The sequence below is a fragment of the Microcaecilia unicolor genome, chromosome 11 (genome assembly GCF_901765095.1).
Source record: "Microcaecilia unicolor chromosome 11, aMicUni1.1, whole genome shotgun sequence".
In the NCBI taxonomy this organism is placed as follows: domain Eukaryota; kingdom Metazoa; phylum Chordata; class Amphibia; order Gymnophiona; family Siphonopidae; genus Microcaecilia; species Microcaecilia unicolor.
In genome coordinates, this window is record NC_044041.1 from 190291751 (window position 1) to 190308147 (window position 16397).

General features: G+C 47.2%; 1 protein-coding gene across 8 annotated transcripts in view; it reads right to left on the bottom strand.

Moving 5' to 3' along the window:
- The window catches only part of EPB41 (erythrocyte membrane protein band 4.1), a 172946-nt gene that overhangs the window by 92838 nt on the left and 63711 nt on the right, over nt 1–16397 (bottom strand). For all 8 annotated transcript variants that reach the window (XM_030219812.1, XM_030219813.1, XM_030219811.1 and 5 more), the window contains exons 6-7: nt 11449–11524; nt 7247–7465 (exon numbers count right to left, since the gene is read on the bottom strand). In XM_030219812.1, the coding sequence (XP_030075672.1) occupies nt 7247–7465; nt 11449–11524 (295 nt within the window). The remainder of the gene's footprint in view (nt 1–7246; nt 7466–11448; nt 11525–16397) is intronic.

Below are 16397 nucleotides of genomic sequence, written 5' to 3' on the forward strand. Positions count from 1 at the left end.
GCTTCATCGCATGCCCCCTAGCCCTAGTGTATTTGGAAAGAGTAAACAAATGGATTCATGTCTACCCGTTCCACTCCACTCATTATTTTATGGACCATCTCCCCATAGCCATCTTTTCTCTAAGCTGAAGAGCCCTAGACGCTTCAGCCTTTCCTCATAGGGAAGTCGTCCCATCCCCTTTATCATTTTTGTCGCCCTTCTCTGTATCTTTTCTAATTCCACTATATCTCTTTTGAGATGCGGCAAGCAGTATCATCCCCATGGCGGTCAGTATCGCATTTCCAATCCCCGACACCAGCACTGTCCCCTCCACTTGCACACAGTCAGTTGAACCAATCAGCACCCCCCCCATCCCCCATGTCAATTAAAATGAACATGGGGGAGGGTGAGCTTTGGCGCTGGCAGCTGGAAGCGCACTGCCGACTGCCCCAGGAGACTCCCAAGAGCAAACTCTTCAGCTGGTGGGACCCAGGGATCCCAGCCAGCTACACTAACGATGTGTACCGCCACTGAGTGGGCCCCTGCCCACCCGTGGCTACGCCACTATAACAAACTAGATATGAAACAATAAAATTATACCTCCAAAGCTAAATGAATTACTCCCTAAAATATTTTTTGTTGTGCTAAAAACACCCTCTCTCCCCCCCTCCCCCCCCCACTAACTTTGTATTATGAACACAAAATTTGTGTTAAATTTAAAGTATAACAGTCAGAAGAAAAAGGAGGAAAAGAAAAACTTATTGCAATCGTGAGCAACAGAACAGAAAAGCGAGTTTTCCATTTGAGGGAATCTCACAGTGTGCTCTTTCTAAGGGCCAGATGCATCAACCAAACGTAAAAAAATCTAAAACGTAAAAAGTCCTTACCGAAGTTGAAAAAAACAAAGAATGCACTAAAAAAAAACAAGTCGTACAAGTTCGGTGCGGTATTCTAAAGCTGAATGCATTAAAGAAGTGTAATCCCCGTCATTAATCTGCCCGTGAAGCATGCGCAGAGCAGCCAAGCGTTATGCTAGCTGCTCTGCGCATGCCAAAAAACGTCAAAAAAACACCCCAAAACGTCTTTTACCGACGTCCTTGCCCACCCGAGGTTGCCGCTGCTCCCCGCTAGTCAGGAGCGTCTTTTGCTGCCTCGCCCCCCCCCCCCCCGAAGTCGCCGCTGCTCCCTGCTCCCTCCTGCATCAAAATCACGTTAAGGCAGCCCGGCCCCCCTCCTCCCTCTCTCCCTCCCTTGACAGCTCCCGCCATCCTCCGCCCCCGTGCCCCACCGCCCCCCCCCCGAGGTCGTTGCCGCTGCTCCACCCTCCACCACCCCCCCCCCCCTCCGTCTTACTGGGCCCGTGCAGTGCCTCTCACCTCTGTGTGAAGGCGCTGCACGGGCAAGAACAGTTGATCGGCGATCAGTGATGCCTCCTCCGACGTCCCTCCGTTCTTCCTGGGCCCGCCGTCCTCCGACGTGTACATGTACAGTAGCTGCCACATGCCCGTTAGTTGTGTAGATGAAAACTGATTAAAGAATTAATGTCTTTTTGTAATCCGCTTTGAACCAGTACTGGTGTAGGCGGATAAAACGGATAAGTAAAATAAAGTTCTAGCCTTGAATCGCTATTTTGAGCACCCGGTTGCAATCACTTTCCACATCTCCAAGAGGAGGAACTGCCCTCCCACTGGGGGGGGGGAGGGGTAATCAATAACTAGGAATCATTTTTTAGGAGGAGGAGCTGGCAGTCATATGGGCTGGCTCCTCTCCCTCACTCTTGGCATTGCATATAGGGCTGAGTAGTCTGGCATTGTTGGGGTGACATGAAGTATGGTTGGTATCATCTAAGTGATATAACTGATGGATGTCCTGGACCGAAATCTCCTCTTGTAGAGGGGTTGCTGAGATCTATGAGAAGATAAGGACTAGCCAAAATGTATTTGGTGAGAACTCTGGTGGCCAATAAGAGAGCAAAGGGAAGGGCTTTGGACTGATAATGGTCAGTATGAGAAAGAGCCGGGAGGTATTTTCTGTGTTTTGGGTGAACTGAGATGTGCATGCATCTGAGATCCAGTGCACACCTCATCTAGCAGGGCAGAACAAGAGGAGTGTTCATCTTCTACTACTACTACTACTACTATTACTACTACTATTTAGCATTTCTATAGCGCTACAAGGCGTACGCAGCGCTGCACAAACATAGAAGAAAGACAGTCCGTGCTCAAAGAGCTATGTAATAAAAGTAAGCCAAGTATAGGATAATCAAGCCATTGTGACATCACTGATGAGGTTGGCTCTTATTGGTGGCCTGAGGCATTATGACATCACAATATTAGCTCTGGTTACAAGAGACTACTACTATTACTATTTATCACTTCTATAGCGCTACAAGGCATACGCAGCGCTGCACAAACATAGAAGAAAGACAGTCCCTGCTCAAAGAGCTTACAATCCAATAGACAAAAAATAAATAAAGTAAGCAAATCAAATCAATTAATGTGAACGGGAAGGAAGAGAGGAGGCTAGGTGGAGGCGAGTGGTTACGAGTCAAAAGCAATGTTAACGAGGTGGGCTTTCAGTCTAGATTTAAAGGTGGCCAAGGATGGGGCAAGACGTAGGGGCTCAGGAAGTTTATTCCAGGCATAGGGTGCAGCGAGACAGAAGGCGCGAAGTCTGGAGTTGGCAGTAGCGGAGAAGAGAACAGATAAGAAGGATTTATCCATAGAGCGGAGTGCACGGGAAGGGGTGTAGGGAAGGACGAGTGTGGAGAGATACTGGGGAGCAGCAGAGTGAATACATTTATAGGTTAGTAGAAGAAGTTTGAACAGGATGCGAAAACGGATAGGGAGCCAGTGAAGGGTCTTGAGGAGAGGGGTAGTATGAGTAAAGCGACCCTGGCGGAAGATGAGACGGGCAGCAGAGTTTTGAACCGACTGGAGAGGGGAGAGGTGACTAAGTGGGAGGCCAGCAAGAAGCAGATTGCAGTAGTCTAAACGAGAGGTGACAAGGGTGTGGATGAGGGTTTTGGTAGAGTGCTCGGAAAGAAAGGGGCGGATTTTACGGATGTTGTAAAGAAAGAAACGACAGGTCTTGGCGATCTGCTGGATATGAGCAGAGAAGGAGAGAGAAGAGTCAAAGATGACCCCAAGGTTTCGAGCTGAGGAGACAGGGAGAATGAGAAAGCCATCAACAGAAATAGAAAACGGGGGGAGCGGGGAGGAAAATGAGAAGCTCGGTTTTGGTCATATTTAATTTCAGGTGGCGTTGAGACATCCAGACAGCGATGTCAGACAAGCACGCTGAAACTTTGGTTTGGATGCAAGGTGAGATATCTTCCTTTACTGGACATTAAGTTGAAGTCCCTAAGATTCAGAGAGGGCATAAGGCAGGTGCACTGAAGAACAAACCAGTGGATGTGCATGTTGCAACATGCTTGGTTTATTTAAAAAAAAAAAACCACAAAAAAACCCCTTCATAGTAACATAGTAGATGACGGCAGAAAAAGACCTGCACGGTCCATCCAGTCTGCCCAATAAGATAACTCATATTTACTGCTTTTTGTGTATACCCTACTTTGATTTGTACCTGTGCTCTTCAGGGCACAGACCGTATAAGTCTGCCCAGCACTATCCCCGCCTCCCAACCACCGGCTCTGGCACAGACCGTATAAGTCTGCCCAGCACTATCCCCGCCTCCCAACCACCAGCCCCGCCTCCCACCACCGGCTCTGGCACAGACCGTATAAGTCTGCCCAGCACTATCCCCGCCTCCCAACCACCAGTCCCGCCTCCCACCACCGGCTCTGGCACAGACCGTATAAGTCTGCCCAGCACTACCCCCACCTCCCAACCACCAGTCCCACTTCCCACCACCGGCTCTGGCACAGACCGTATAAGTCTGCCCAGCACTATCCCCGCCTCCCAACCACCAGCCCCGCTTCCCACCACCTTCAAGAATGTAAAACTTTGCTTTCAGATCTGTCCAGCAGAAGGTAGGAAACAAAGCTGAAGATCCTCCGAGATTGCTGGGTGGGGGAAAGAAAGCATACAAGATCAGAACTTTACCCTACTTCTGAGATTTGGAAGAACTGCTTCAGCCTGGCCCGCTCAATCACATCACCCACGTGTGCGCTCGACTCAATCCCACTTGTCAATGGAAAATTTGACAGTTTGCAAAAATTAAAAGGAAAATGGAAAGAGCACTTAAATGTTTTTTTTGTATGGCAGGTTTTACTTTTAACAACATGAAGCTCCTTTTTAGGGCAATAAACATGAACACAGGAAACAATGATTAAAACTGAAACACCGCAACATAAGAGGCATCATCTATGAAAAAGAATAGAGTTCAAGGTCACCAAAATTGTGAAGTAAAGGTGCGTGCATGTCTGTCCAAAAGTGTTAGCCCAAAACTGTTTTTTTTTTTTTGTGCAAAAGTTTACTTTCCAAATTTGGCATCAATGGCAAAGATCTTTGCTAGCTGCTCTAGTTGGAGCTACCCTGTATGTACGAGTTCAGCAATCCTAACTTCAAACTGTTTCCCTCAGCGATACATGCAAGTATCCTGAGAACTGCGAGGAATCATCCTGAGAACTGTGACGATTCACGCACCTCTAAGGTGTTCACCACCTTGCTCCGTTTAAAACATTTAGAGTCTTCTTTAACAATGAAAAATGATGTACCTCCAATTAATTTCGTATTTGAGGAGGAGTGGCCTAGTGGTTAGGGTGGTGGACTTTGGTCCTGGGGAACTGAGGAACTGAGTTCGATTCCCACCAGGCACAGGCAGCTCCTTGTGACTCTGGGCAAGTCACTTAACCCTCCATTGCTTGCCGCATTGAGCCTGCCATGAGTGGGAAAGCGCAGGGTACAAATGTAACAAAAATAAAATAGATACTATTGGAGATTCTACATGGAATGTTGCTATTCCACTAGCAACATTCCATGTAGAAGGCTGTGCAGGCTTCTGTTTCTGTGAGTCTGACGTCCTGCGTCAGACTCACAGAAGCAGAAGCCTGCGCGGCCACATTGGTGATCTGCAAGGGCCGACTTCTACATGGAATGTTGCTAGTGGAATAGCAACATTCCATGTAGAATCTCCAATAGTAGCAACAGTGGAGGAGTAGGGCTAGTGGTTAGGGTGGTGGACTTTGGTCCTGGGGAACTGAGGAACTGAGTTCGATTCCCAGCACAGGCAGCTCCTTGTGACTCTGGGCAAGTCACTTAACCCTCCATTGCCCCATGTAAGCCGCATTGAGCCTGCCATGAGTGGGAAAGCGCAGGGTACAAATGTAACAAAAATAAAATAGATACTATTGGAGATTCTACATGGAATGTTGCTGCTATTGGAGATTCTACATGGAATGTCGCTATTCCACTAGCAACATTCCATGTAGAAGGCTGCGCAGGCTTCTGTTTCTGTGAGTCTGACATCCTGCACGTACGTGCAGGACGTCAGACTCACAGAAGCAGAAGCCTGCGCGGCCACATTGCTGATCTGCAAGGGCCGACTTCTACATGGAATGTTGCGCTAGTGGAATAGCAACATTCCATGTAGAATCTCAAATAGTAGCAACAGTGGAGGAGTGGCCTAGTGGTTAGGGTGGTGGACTTTGGTCCTGGGGAACTGAGTTCGATTCCCACTTCAGGCACAGGCAGCTCCTCATGACTCTGGGCAAAGTACTTAATCCTCCATTGCCCCATATAAGCCGCATTGAGCGCGGGGTACAAATGTAACATTAAAAAAAAAATAAAACATTTAATGTACATTTCCCTTTTTGTCATATTAAACAGCTAGCCTTTCGATCTTTTGAGCTTACTACCCTTGAAACAGTGGCCATATTCATACAGTCTTTCAAAGAAAAAAAATTATATCTATGCTGTCAACAAAGACAAAGTTATTTTTCTGTGCTCCTTTTCCTCTTACCTGAGAAGTCAGTAACGCCAAATGCTAGTTACTCTAATGTTCACAGAGCTACTTCATGCATGAGGAAACTGAAAATTACTCGACTGGTGGAGACATCTGTTTTTTTGGGGGGGGGAAAAAAAAGTACCGCCTTCCTCCCTAGTACTGCAAGAATTACTATCCCAACGACTGCTCTCTGAACGACCTTCTCCTGTTGTCTAGTTTTCAGTCAGTAGTACTGTTCACTGCCCCAGATCTCTCAGCTTAAAAGTGCGGTTAATCATACAGGGGGAAATTCTATAAATGGTGCTCAAACTTCGACACTCTTTATAGAACGGCACGTAGTGCTGGGATTCCCACTCAACTCTGGGTATGAGGCATTACACCAACTGAAACCAGATGTAAACCCGGCATGCAAATTAGACACAGATTCCACAAATTCTATGACCCTATATGCAATTTAAGGGAACATCCCCCGGCCCCGTGGCCACGCCCCCTTTTCAGATCAATGCAAAAACACATGATCTATTCTATAAATGGGTACAGGTGTTTTCATGCAGATCTGCTATTTCCGTCCTATTTCGGTGTCCTGCAGTCATTAGAACACTTTTTTTATGTTGAAAATTTGGCATTGAAGTAGACCCTAACATTTGGCACCATATATAGAATTCCCCCCCCCCCCCCCCCCCGCATCGAGAAAAACTGTAATTTCTGCAGAGAAGGGCGATGAAAGGGCGACCAAAATGATAAAGCGGATGGGACGACTTCCCTATGAGGAAAGGCTAAAGCGGCTAGGGCTCTTCAGCTTGGAGAAAAGGCGGCTGAGGGGAGATATGATAGAGGTCTATAAAATAATGAGTGGAGTTGAACAGGTAGACGTGAAGCGTCTGTTCACGCTTTCCAAAAATACTAGGACTAGGGGGCATGTGATGAAGCTACAATGTAGTAAATTTAAAACGAATCAGAGAAAATGTTTCTTCACTCAACGTGTAATTAAACTCTGGAATTTGTTGCCAGAGAATGTGGTAAAGGCGGTTAGCTTAGCGGAGTTTAAAAAAGGTTTGGACGGCTTCCTAAAGGAAAAGTCCATAGACCGTTATTAAATTGGATTTGGGGAAAATCCACTATTTCTGGGATAAGCAGTATAAAATGTTTTGTACTTTTTTTGGGATCTTGCCAGGTACTTGTGATCTGGATTGGCCACTGTTGGAAACAGGATGCTGGGCTTGATGGACCTTTGGTCTTTCCCAGTATGGCAATACTTATGTACATACCAGCTCTGTGTTTCTTTATATACTGAACCCCCAAAGCTTTTAAAAACAAAATTGACAAAATAAAAAGGCAAAGCAAAACACTCAGCCCTTACCTATAAGACTTATGAAGCTCCATCACCTTCTCTTCCAGTTCATTTGTCTGATTTGGTGCCAGTTTAAACTCATGAATGTACTCTGTACCATGAAGATCTGCATCGTAATCCCCCACCTCAGACTGGACAGTGTAGGAACCCAGTAGTGCCAATGTTGCAAAAGAGCAGGGTAGACGTCCATCAATAATGTCCTGTCGAAGCTGAAGACACAAATAATACCTACAAAGATACAGTAAATATGGATGAATGGCAATTTATAAGATAGAGTTCACATACAGAGTACTGAGCCAGTTAGGAGAACCATAATATAGGCTTTCCCATTCCGTTGAATAATACGTTAAGACGCAACATTGTCTTTTGCTGTAAGACATGGTCCACGTAAAAAAACTGAGTCCTTGGCTACATCAATTGACACCTAAAAAATTAACTCCCAACCCTTTTTTGGCTGACTGTTCCTGCTGAGGTATCTATGTGAGTAGGAGGAGAGTGGAGAACAAAACTTTTTTCCGTTTCTTCTTATCTTTCCTCAGTTGGGGGGGGGGGGGGTTACCTGGGTTCAATATCTTAAAAACTTATAAAAATGTGACGTAGTTGGGGTAATGGATTATACTTGGGTACAAGTTTGAATGGATATTATGTAATGTAGATAAGAGTTTCTCTTTACTGGATTGGTATGTTATTATCTGGTAGATGTTTTCGCAGGTTTTGTAATTTTTATATTATTTATTTATTTTTTATACCCCGTGCTTTCCCACTCATGGCAGGCTCAATGCGGCTTAGGTACTTATTTGTACCTGGGGCAATGGAGGGTTAAGTGACTTGCCCAGAGTCACAAGGAGCTGCCTGTGCTATTCCACTAGCAACATTCCATGTAGAAGTCAGCTTTCAGATCACCAATGTGGCCGCGCAGGCTTCTGCTTCTGTGAGTCTGACGTCCTGCACGTACGTGCAGGACGTCAGACTCACAGAAACAGAAGCCTGCACAGCCTTCTACATGGAATGTTGCTAGTGGAATAGCAACATTCCATGTAGAATCTCAAAGAGTAGCAACATTCCATGTAGAATCTCCAATAGTAGCAACATTCCATGTAGAATCTCCAATAGTATCTATTTTATTTTAGTTACATTTGTACCCCGCGCTTTCCCACTCACGGCAGGCTCAATGCGGCTTACATGGGGCAATGGAGGGTTAAGTGACTTGCCCAGAGTCACAAGGAGCTGCCTGTGCCTGAAGTGGGAATCTAACTCAGTTCCCCAGGACCAAAGTCCACCACCCTAACCACTAGGCCACTCCTCCACTGTTGCTACTATTTGAGATTCTACATGGAATGTTGCTATTCCACTAGCAACATTCCATGTAGAAGTCGGCCCTTGCAGATCACCAATGTGGCCGCGCAGGCTTCTGCTTCTGTGAGTCTGACGTCCTGCACGTATGTGCAGGACGTCAGACTCACAGAAACAGAAGCCTGCGCAGCCTTCTACATGGAATGTTACTAGTGGAATAGCAACATTCCATGTAGAATCTCCAATAGAAGCAACATTCCATGTAGAATCTCCAATAGTATCTATTTTATTTTAGTTACATTTGTACCCCGCGCTTTCCCACTCACGGCAGGCTCAATGCGGCTTACATGGGGCAATGGAGGGTTAAGTGACTTGCCCAGAGTCACAAGGAGCTGCCTGTGCCTGAAGTGGGAATCGAACTCAGTTCCTCAGTTCCCCAGGACCAAAGTCCACCACTCTAACCACTAGGCCACTCCTCCACTCCCAAAGTTTGAATAGAGACTTCTTTCAATTAAAAAAAAAAAACTCACTCCCAAAAGTTTGTGTGTTCTGGGTGGTCAACTGAAATCTACTTTCAGAGGTCATCCCTACAGCTTACACACTTGCTATCAGCGATTTAGTTTACTTTCTTCTAAACTGGTTTAAAAGCCGTAATGTGAACATGACATAAAAGAACAGGGGTAGTCACTTGCAGTTAGAACAAAATTATTTGCATTTAAAAATATAAGACTTGTCTTACGGTCCACCTAGCCCTGGTTCCAATTGTGGCCAGTCTAGGTCACAAGTGCCTGGTAGAGTCCCAAAAAGTAGCAGGATTCCATGATGGATTCCATGATACTTAATATTTAGATGTATTTATGGAAAAATCATCCACTTTTCCTAGAAAGCTTTTAGGTCACAGCTCTGGGTTGAAGACTAGGCGCACTAAAACTCGGTGGTCATACAGGTAACATTCCCCACTTTCCTGACAATAAGCCATAATTCTACTAAGCATCAAAATGCAGAAGCACAGCAGTTCTCAACCTACTCTACTGGCCACATCTAGCCAGTCAGGTTTTCAGGGTATCCACAATGACTATTCATGAAATATAATTCAATACCAAGAAGGTGGTGCATGCAAATCGATCTCATGAATAGTCATTGTTGATATCCTGAAAATCTGACTAACTGGTGTCCCCTGTGGGATGAGTTGAGAAGCACTGATTTAGTAGATACAGGAGGTCATTTTAGAAGGACTGTGTGGAATTTACACATGTATAACAACAAAAATGATGATTGATTTATTTACACACAGAGGGGTCCTTTTACAAAGGAACGCTGAAAAATGGCATGTGGTAGTGTAGGCGCGGGTTTTGGGTGCAAGCCGATCCATTTTTTAGCGTGCCTGTATAAAAGGCCTTTTTTTTTTTTTTTTTTTGCTGAAAATGGACGTGCGGCAAAATCAAAATTGCCGCGCGTCTATTCATGGCTCTGAGACCTTACTGCCAGCCACTGACCTAGCGGTAAAGAATCCGGGCGGTAACGACCTACGCGTGTCCGTTACGCGCGCCTGGAAATAAAAAATATTTTTCAGACGCGCGCCAGAAATGAAATTACCGCAAGAGCCACACGGTAGTCGAGCGGTAACGCCATTTTGGCGCACATAGATGCTTACGCGACATAGTAAAAGGACCCCTCAATTCTTGTGTAATACCCTCCTGTATATTTTAAATCTTTCACTTGCGTTACCATTTTTAGCAAAATGCATGATGATGTTAACACATGCTACCATTTAATATTTCTAGTCAGTGGTGTAGCGAGGAGTTCGCCGCTGCGCACCCCCCCCCCCCCACGGGTACAGCATGACACCCCCCCCTCGGCACATCACCCAAGCCCCCCCTTGGCGCATCAAACCCCTTCCCCTCAGCGCATCACCCAAGCCCCCCCCCCCCGAGTGCATTCTTGCCTGCCATGTGCATGCCGCTGAGGGGGGGGGGGGGTCGGTTCCGTTGGTTCCCTGCTCCCTCTGCCCCGGAACAGGAAGTAACCTGTTCCGGGGCAGAGGGAGCAGGGAACCAGCGGAGCCGACACCCTCCCAGCGGCGTGCACCCGAGGCGGACCGCCCCCACCGCCCCACCCTTGCTATGCCACTGTTTCTAGTTCTCATTAAGTTCTAGGGCTCATTGGCAGTGCTGCATATTGTCATGTGGAGGGTCCAGCTTCAGTTACCGAGTCGGGTCTTCTGTTCTCTGGGCCATTCAGGGCTAAGGAATCTGCAGAGGCAATGTTACACCCCCAAGGAGGAGGGAGTTCCAGATGTTATGCAATGGAGACGCTTAGGGAATGGGTTTATGGCCAATGATTGCAAGGTTCTGGAAGGAGCTCTGATACATGGCCAGTAGCCAGGGACTCTCGCTGTGATCTGGTCTAGGTGAGTTCAGAGAGGGTTTACTGGGCAAACTTCTACGGTCTGTACCCTGAGAAAGGCAAGGACAAATCAAACTCGGGTATACAAATAAAGTATCACATACCATGTAAAATGAGTTTATCTTGTTGGGCAGACTGGATGGGCCGTACAGGTCTTTATCTGTCATCATTTACTATGTTACTCTTTGGGGTTCTTCATGGAATGTTGTTACTAATTGGGATTCCGGAATCTTTTAACTCATTAGGATTCCAGAATCTTCAGAACTTTTAGTACAAGAACAGTGCTGGGCAGACTTCTACGGTCTGTGCCCTGAGAAAGGCATGAACAAATCAAACTCAGGTATACATATAAAGTATCACATACTATGTAAAATGAGTTTATCTTGTTGGGCAGACTGGATGGGCCATACAGGTCTTTATCTGCCGTCATTTACTATGTTACCCCTTAGTAATGACTACCATTACGTTGTCCTGTCATGATTCTTGAGGTGACGCACTCACATATATCTTACCTAGTTATATCCTCTGTCAGCTGAGAAGGATCAGGCGGATAAAACTTCACACTGAATGTAAAATTCAAGGGTCCTCCTGCCAAGTTTCAAAACAAACATTTTACAATTTATATATTAAGACTGACTACGCAGCAGGACATTAAACGGGCTGGGTCAGCATTGCTGCACAGTTTAATAAACAAGGGGAACGGTAAACCATTTCGTTTGACATGTTCAGACAGACGGTATATCAAATACAATAAATAAATAAAATTAAAGTGAAAGAGGGGCAGTAGCGTAGCGAGGGCGGCTGACACCCGGGGCGGGTCACCACGGCGCACCCCCCCTCGGAGCGCATTCTTACCAGTGGCGCTCCGCCCCAAGTGCACGTCGTCGCTGGGAGCTGCGTCTGTTCCGCTGGTTCCCTGCTCTCTCTGCCCCGGAACAGGAAGTAACCTGTTCCGGGGCAGAGAGAGCAGGGAACCAGCGGAGCCAACACCTCCCCCAGCGGCGTGCACCCAGGGCGGACCGCCCCACCGCCCCCCCCCTTGCTACGCCACTGAAGAGGGGACCTATCAGAAATAAAAGGAGTCAATGAAATGGAGATATTTACATATTCCCATCATCTACTTTCCTACCAAAAACATTCATTTTGAAGCGGGGAACCCCCCCCCCCCCCCCAAAATCAGCCAGCCAAAGACTAAGGGGGCCTTTTACTAAGATGTGGTAAGTATTAACGCATGCTTACCACAAGGTAAAAAAGTACTACCGGAAGGCGTGCTCAGGCATCCTGTGGTAGTTTTGGGATCAGCGCACTTCCCACGCATGAAAAATATTAATTTTTTTAGCACGGTAAGGGGCTTACCGCTCGCTCTTCCGGGACTATCGCCCGCCCGATGCAGCCACCGGCTGCAGTCCTGCCCCAAGTACGCGCCATTTCCGGGGTAAAAAGAAACCCCCCCCTGGAAATTGCCTGTACAGCGATAACTTGACGGTAAATGCCGTGTGCTTCCCGGTTACTGCCGGATTAGCGCAGAAGCCCCTATCACCACCTCAGTGGGTGGTGGTAAGGGCTCCCTGTCCCACGCCCTTGCGGTAAGAGTTCTTTCACCGCATGGCCATGTGTGCTGGAGGCTTTTTTACCCACTGCAGTAAAAAGTGCCCTGGCATATGGGAAAAACGGCCCCCGCCACTACCAAAGGGGCCCTTTCCCCCCAGAAAACAGGTGTTATAAGTGCTCACATGTCATTACAGCTGTACTGAATAGCATACTTTATTATTCAGCCGAATTGGGTGAATTGGGTGGCAGAGCCGGTGGCGGGAGGCAGGGATAGTGCTGGGCAGACTTATACGGTCTGTGCCAGAGCCAGTGGTGGGAGGCGGGGCTGGTGGTTGGGAGGCGGGGTTAGTGCTGGGCAGACTTATACGGTCTGTGCCAGAGCCAGTGGTGGGAGGCGGGGCTGGTGGTTGGGAGGCGGGGTTAGTGCTGGGCAGACTTATACGGTCTGTGCCAGAGCCAGTGGTGGGAGGCGGGACTGGTGGTTTGGAGGCGGGGATAGTGCTGGGCAGACTTATACGGTCTGTGCCAGAACCGGTGGTGGGAGGCGGGGCTGGTGGCTGGGATAGTGCTGGGCAGACTTATACAGTCTGTGCCAGAACCGGTGGTGGGAGGCGGGGCAGACTTATACGGTCTGTGCCCTGAAAAGGACAGGTACAAATCAAGGTAAGGTATACACAAAAAGTAGCACATATGAGTTTATCTTGTTGGGCAGACTGGATGGACCATGCTGTCATTTTTTTCTGCCGTCATTTACTATGTTACTATGAATACGAATAATGAAAATGATTTGGTTGAATACGAAGACCGACTATGAATAATGGGCATTTGAGCTTTAACATAACAAATAATAAAAGAAGCAACGTGAAATCAGAGATCAAGTTTTTATTTCAGTAGGATTTAGCACAGTAGAAACCTGGATTTATTTGTATTTGAATCTAAAATCACTATTCGGCCAAATATGAATAATGTAATCAGGGTCGAATTGAATAGGAATATTAGGTTCAGCCCTAGTGGCCATTATTAAGAACTAGTAAAACAGGCCCGTTTCTGACACAAATGAAACGGGCGCTAGCAAGGTTTTCCTCGGAGTGTGTACGTTTGAGAGTGTGTGTGAGAGTGACTCTGTGAGAGAGAGTGAATGTGTGACTGTGTGTGTGTGTGAGAGAGAGAGAGTGAGACTGGGTGCGAGTGTGTGTGTGTGTGAGAATGAGAGTGTGTGCCAGGGCCCCCCCTCCCTCCCAGTCCCTCCGAGTGTCAGGGTCTCCCTCCCTCCCAGTTCCAGCCCCCATCCCTCCAAATTTTAGAAGTCATCTTCACTATTATAATAAATTATAGAAGCACGTGAACCAGAGATACCAAGTCACATGACATGCATTCGGCGACGGCTGCCTTCACACTCTCTTCACACGTATTCGGGGATCGGGGGACCAATCTCCCCTCCCCGTGGGGCAAAAGGCGGATATAGCGGGATCCTTCCAACGTTGTAATCACCAGATCCCACGAATCACGCAGATCTGGCTTTTACACCGTCCCTCCCATCCCCCTGCCATCTCTTCTTCTCTCTTTCACCCTTCCTAATCCAACATGTCTCTCTGTTCGCGATCCAGCACCTCTCCTTGAACCCCCTCAACCCCCTCATCAAACTCATACCAGAGATCACCCACCACCAGTCGTGCAACCAAGGAGGATTCCTTACCTGCAGCTTTCCTTCTCGGATGCCCCATCCTAACAACTTCCCTCTCCCATTCCTCGGATGCACCGGAAACAGGAAATCCCCCCTCCCCATCTCTCCCGCCCTCCGAGTTTCAGGGTCGTCCCCTCCCTCCCTCCTAGTTTTAGGGTCGTCCCCTCCCTCGAGCCACTGCGGTAAGTCGGGAGGGCAGCTGTTGAGCGCGTCAGTAATGGCTACGGTGACGTCAGCCTGTGCTATGGAGCCTAGCAGACCAACACCGAAGAAGTCGCGAACACAGGCAGCAAGACGCATAAAACGCTGGAGGTGAGAATTATTATATAGGATAATGAAGGCCTGCGCTGTGGATAGCGCTGGTCACTTTTTAAAGCAGCTCAATAAAAGAGCCCCTTGGTTTCTCAGTACTACTTAAACCCAGTATAACTGCGCTAATTTTTTCAGTGACCTGATGGACTCTTGAAAAACAGTAAGAGGTATTAAACTACTCCAATAAAATCGGGCTCACCTGCATCTTCCTTGTTAATCCTTACTTCTACAAGTTTTTTTTTTTTTTTTTTTACACAAACGACTGTGGAAACCGATTTATTTCGGACCAGGCATCCCCACAACTACTCCTTGGATTTTGTTCCGAAGCTACCGGTCTTTAGGGGTGGGAGGGCATAGGAACTTTTCAAAATTATTGGGGGTGCTATGCCCAGTGGAAGTAACCCTTCCCTGGACACATACAAGGAATTTTCTCAATATTGGGGGGGGGGGGGGGATGCTCAAGCACCCACAGAGTCAGCTCCTATGTGGGAGGAAAACCTTAAGGGTACATCCACTTCACTCTGCTGTTACAGCAGCAGTCCCCCCCCCCCCAGCTGACAAGTAGCCCCCTTTAAAACTTGCCATAATAATGAACCATTTAGATTCTGCAGCTATCACAGTTCCTTTCCAGGAGCCATAAATTCCTTCCCCCGTGGAGCTCTGTGCTTTTGTCAGCCTAAGTAGCAGAAGCCAACTTTGGTATCAAATCTGAGTTGGAAGTTCCACAAATGTATTAACAATTATTCCACTATGCATTAATCTCCCCACTATCCACCCAGTCTCCTGAAACTTGTTTCAGGGTCACAAAGTTTTTTTGTTTTGTTACATTTGTACCCCGCGCTTTCCCACTCATGGCAGGCTCAATGCGGCTTACATGGGGCAATGGAGGGTTAAGTGACTTGCCCAGAGTCACAAGGAGCTGCTTGTGCTGGGAATCCAACTCAGTTCCTCAGTTCCCCAGGACCAAAGTCCACCACCCTAACCACTAGGCCACTCCTCCACTGTTGCTACTATTTGAGATTCTACATGGAATGTTGCTATTCCACTAGCAACATTCCATGTAGAAGTCAGCCCTTGCAGATCACCAATGTGGCCGTGCAGGCTTCTACATGGAATGTTGCTAGTGGAATAGCAACATTCCATGTGGAATCTCCAATAGTAGCAACATTCCATGTAGAATCTCCAATAGTAGCAACATTCCATGTAGAGTCTCCAATAGTATCTATTTTATTTTTGTTACATTTGTACCCTGCGCTTTCCCACTTATGGCAGGCTCAATGCGGCTTACATGGGGCAATGGAGGGTTAAGTGCCTTGCCCAGAGTCACAAGGAGCTGCCTGTGCCTCAAGTGGAAATTGAACTCAGTTCCTCAGGACCAAAGTCCACCACCCTAACCACTAGGCCACTCCTCCACTGTTGCTACTATTTGAGATTCTACATGGAATGTTGCTATTCCACTAGCAACATTCCATGTAGAAGTCAGCCCTTGCAGATCACCAATGTGGACGTGCAGGCTTCTGCTTCTGTGAGTCTGACGTGCAGGACGTCAGACTCACAGAAACAGAAGCCTGCGCAGCCTTCTACATGGAATGTTGCTAGTGGAATAGCAACATTCCATGTAGAATCTCCAACAGTAGCAACATTCCATGTAGAATCTCCAATAGTATCTATTTTATTTTTGTTACATTTGTACCCTGCGCTTTCCCACTTATGGCAGGCTCAATGCGGCTTACATGGGGCAATGGAGGGTTAAGTGACTTGCCCAGAGTCACAAGGAGCTGCCTGTGCCTGAAGTGGGAATCAAACTCAGTTCCTCAGTTCCCCAGGACCAAAGTCCACCACCCTAACCACTAGGCCACTCCTCCAGTTAGTAATGTTTTCTCAATTAGCATCACCAACATCCTGAATATTTAA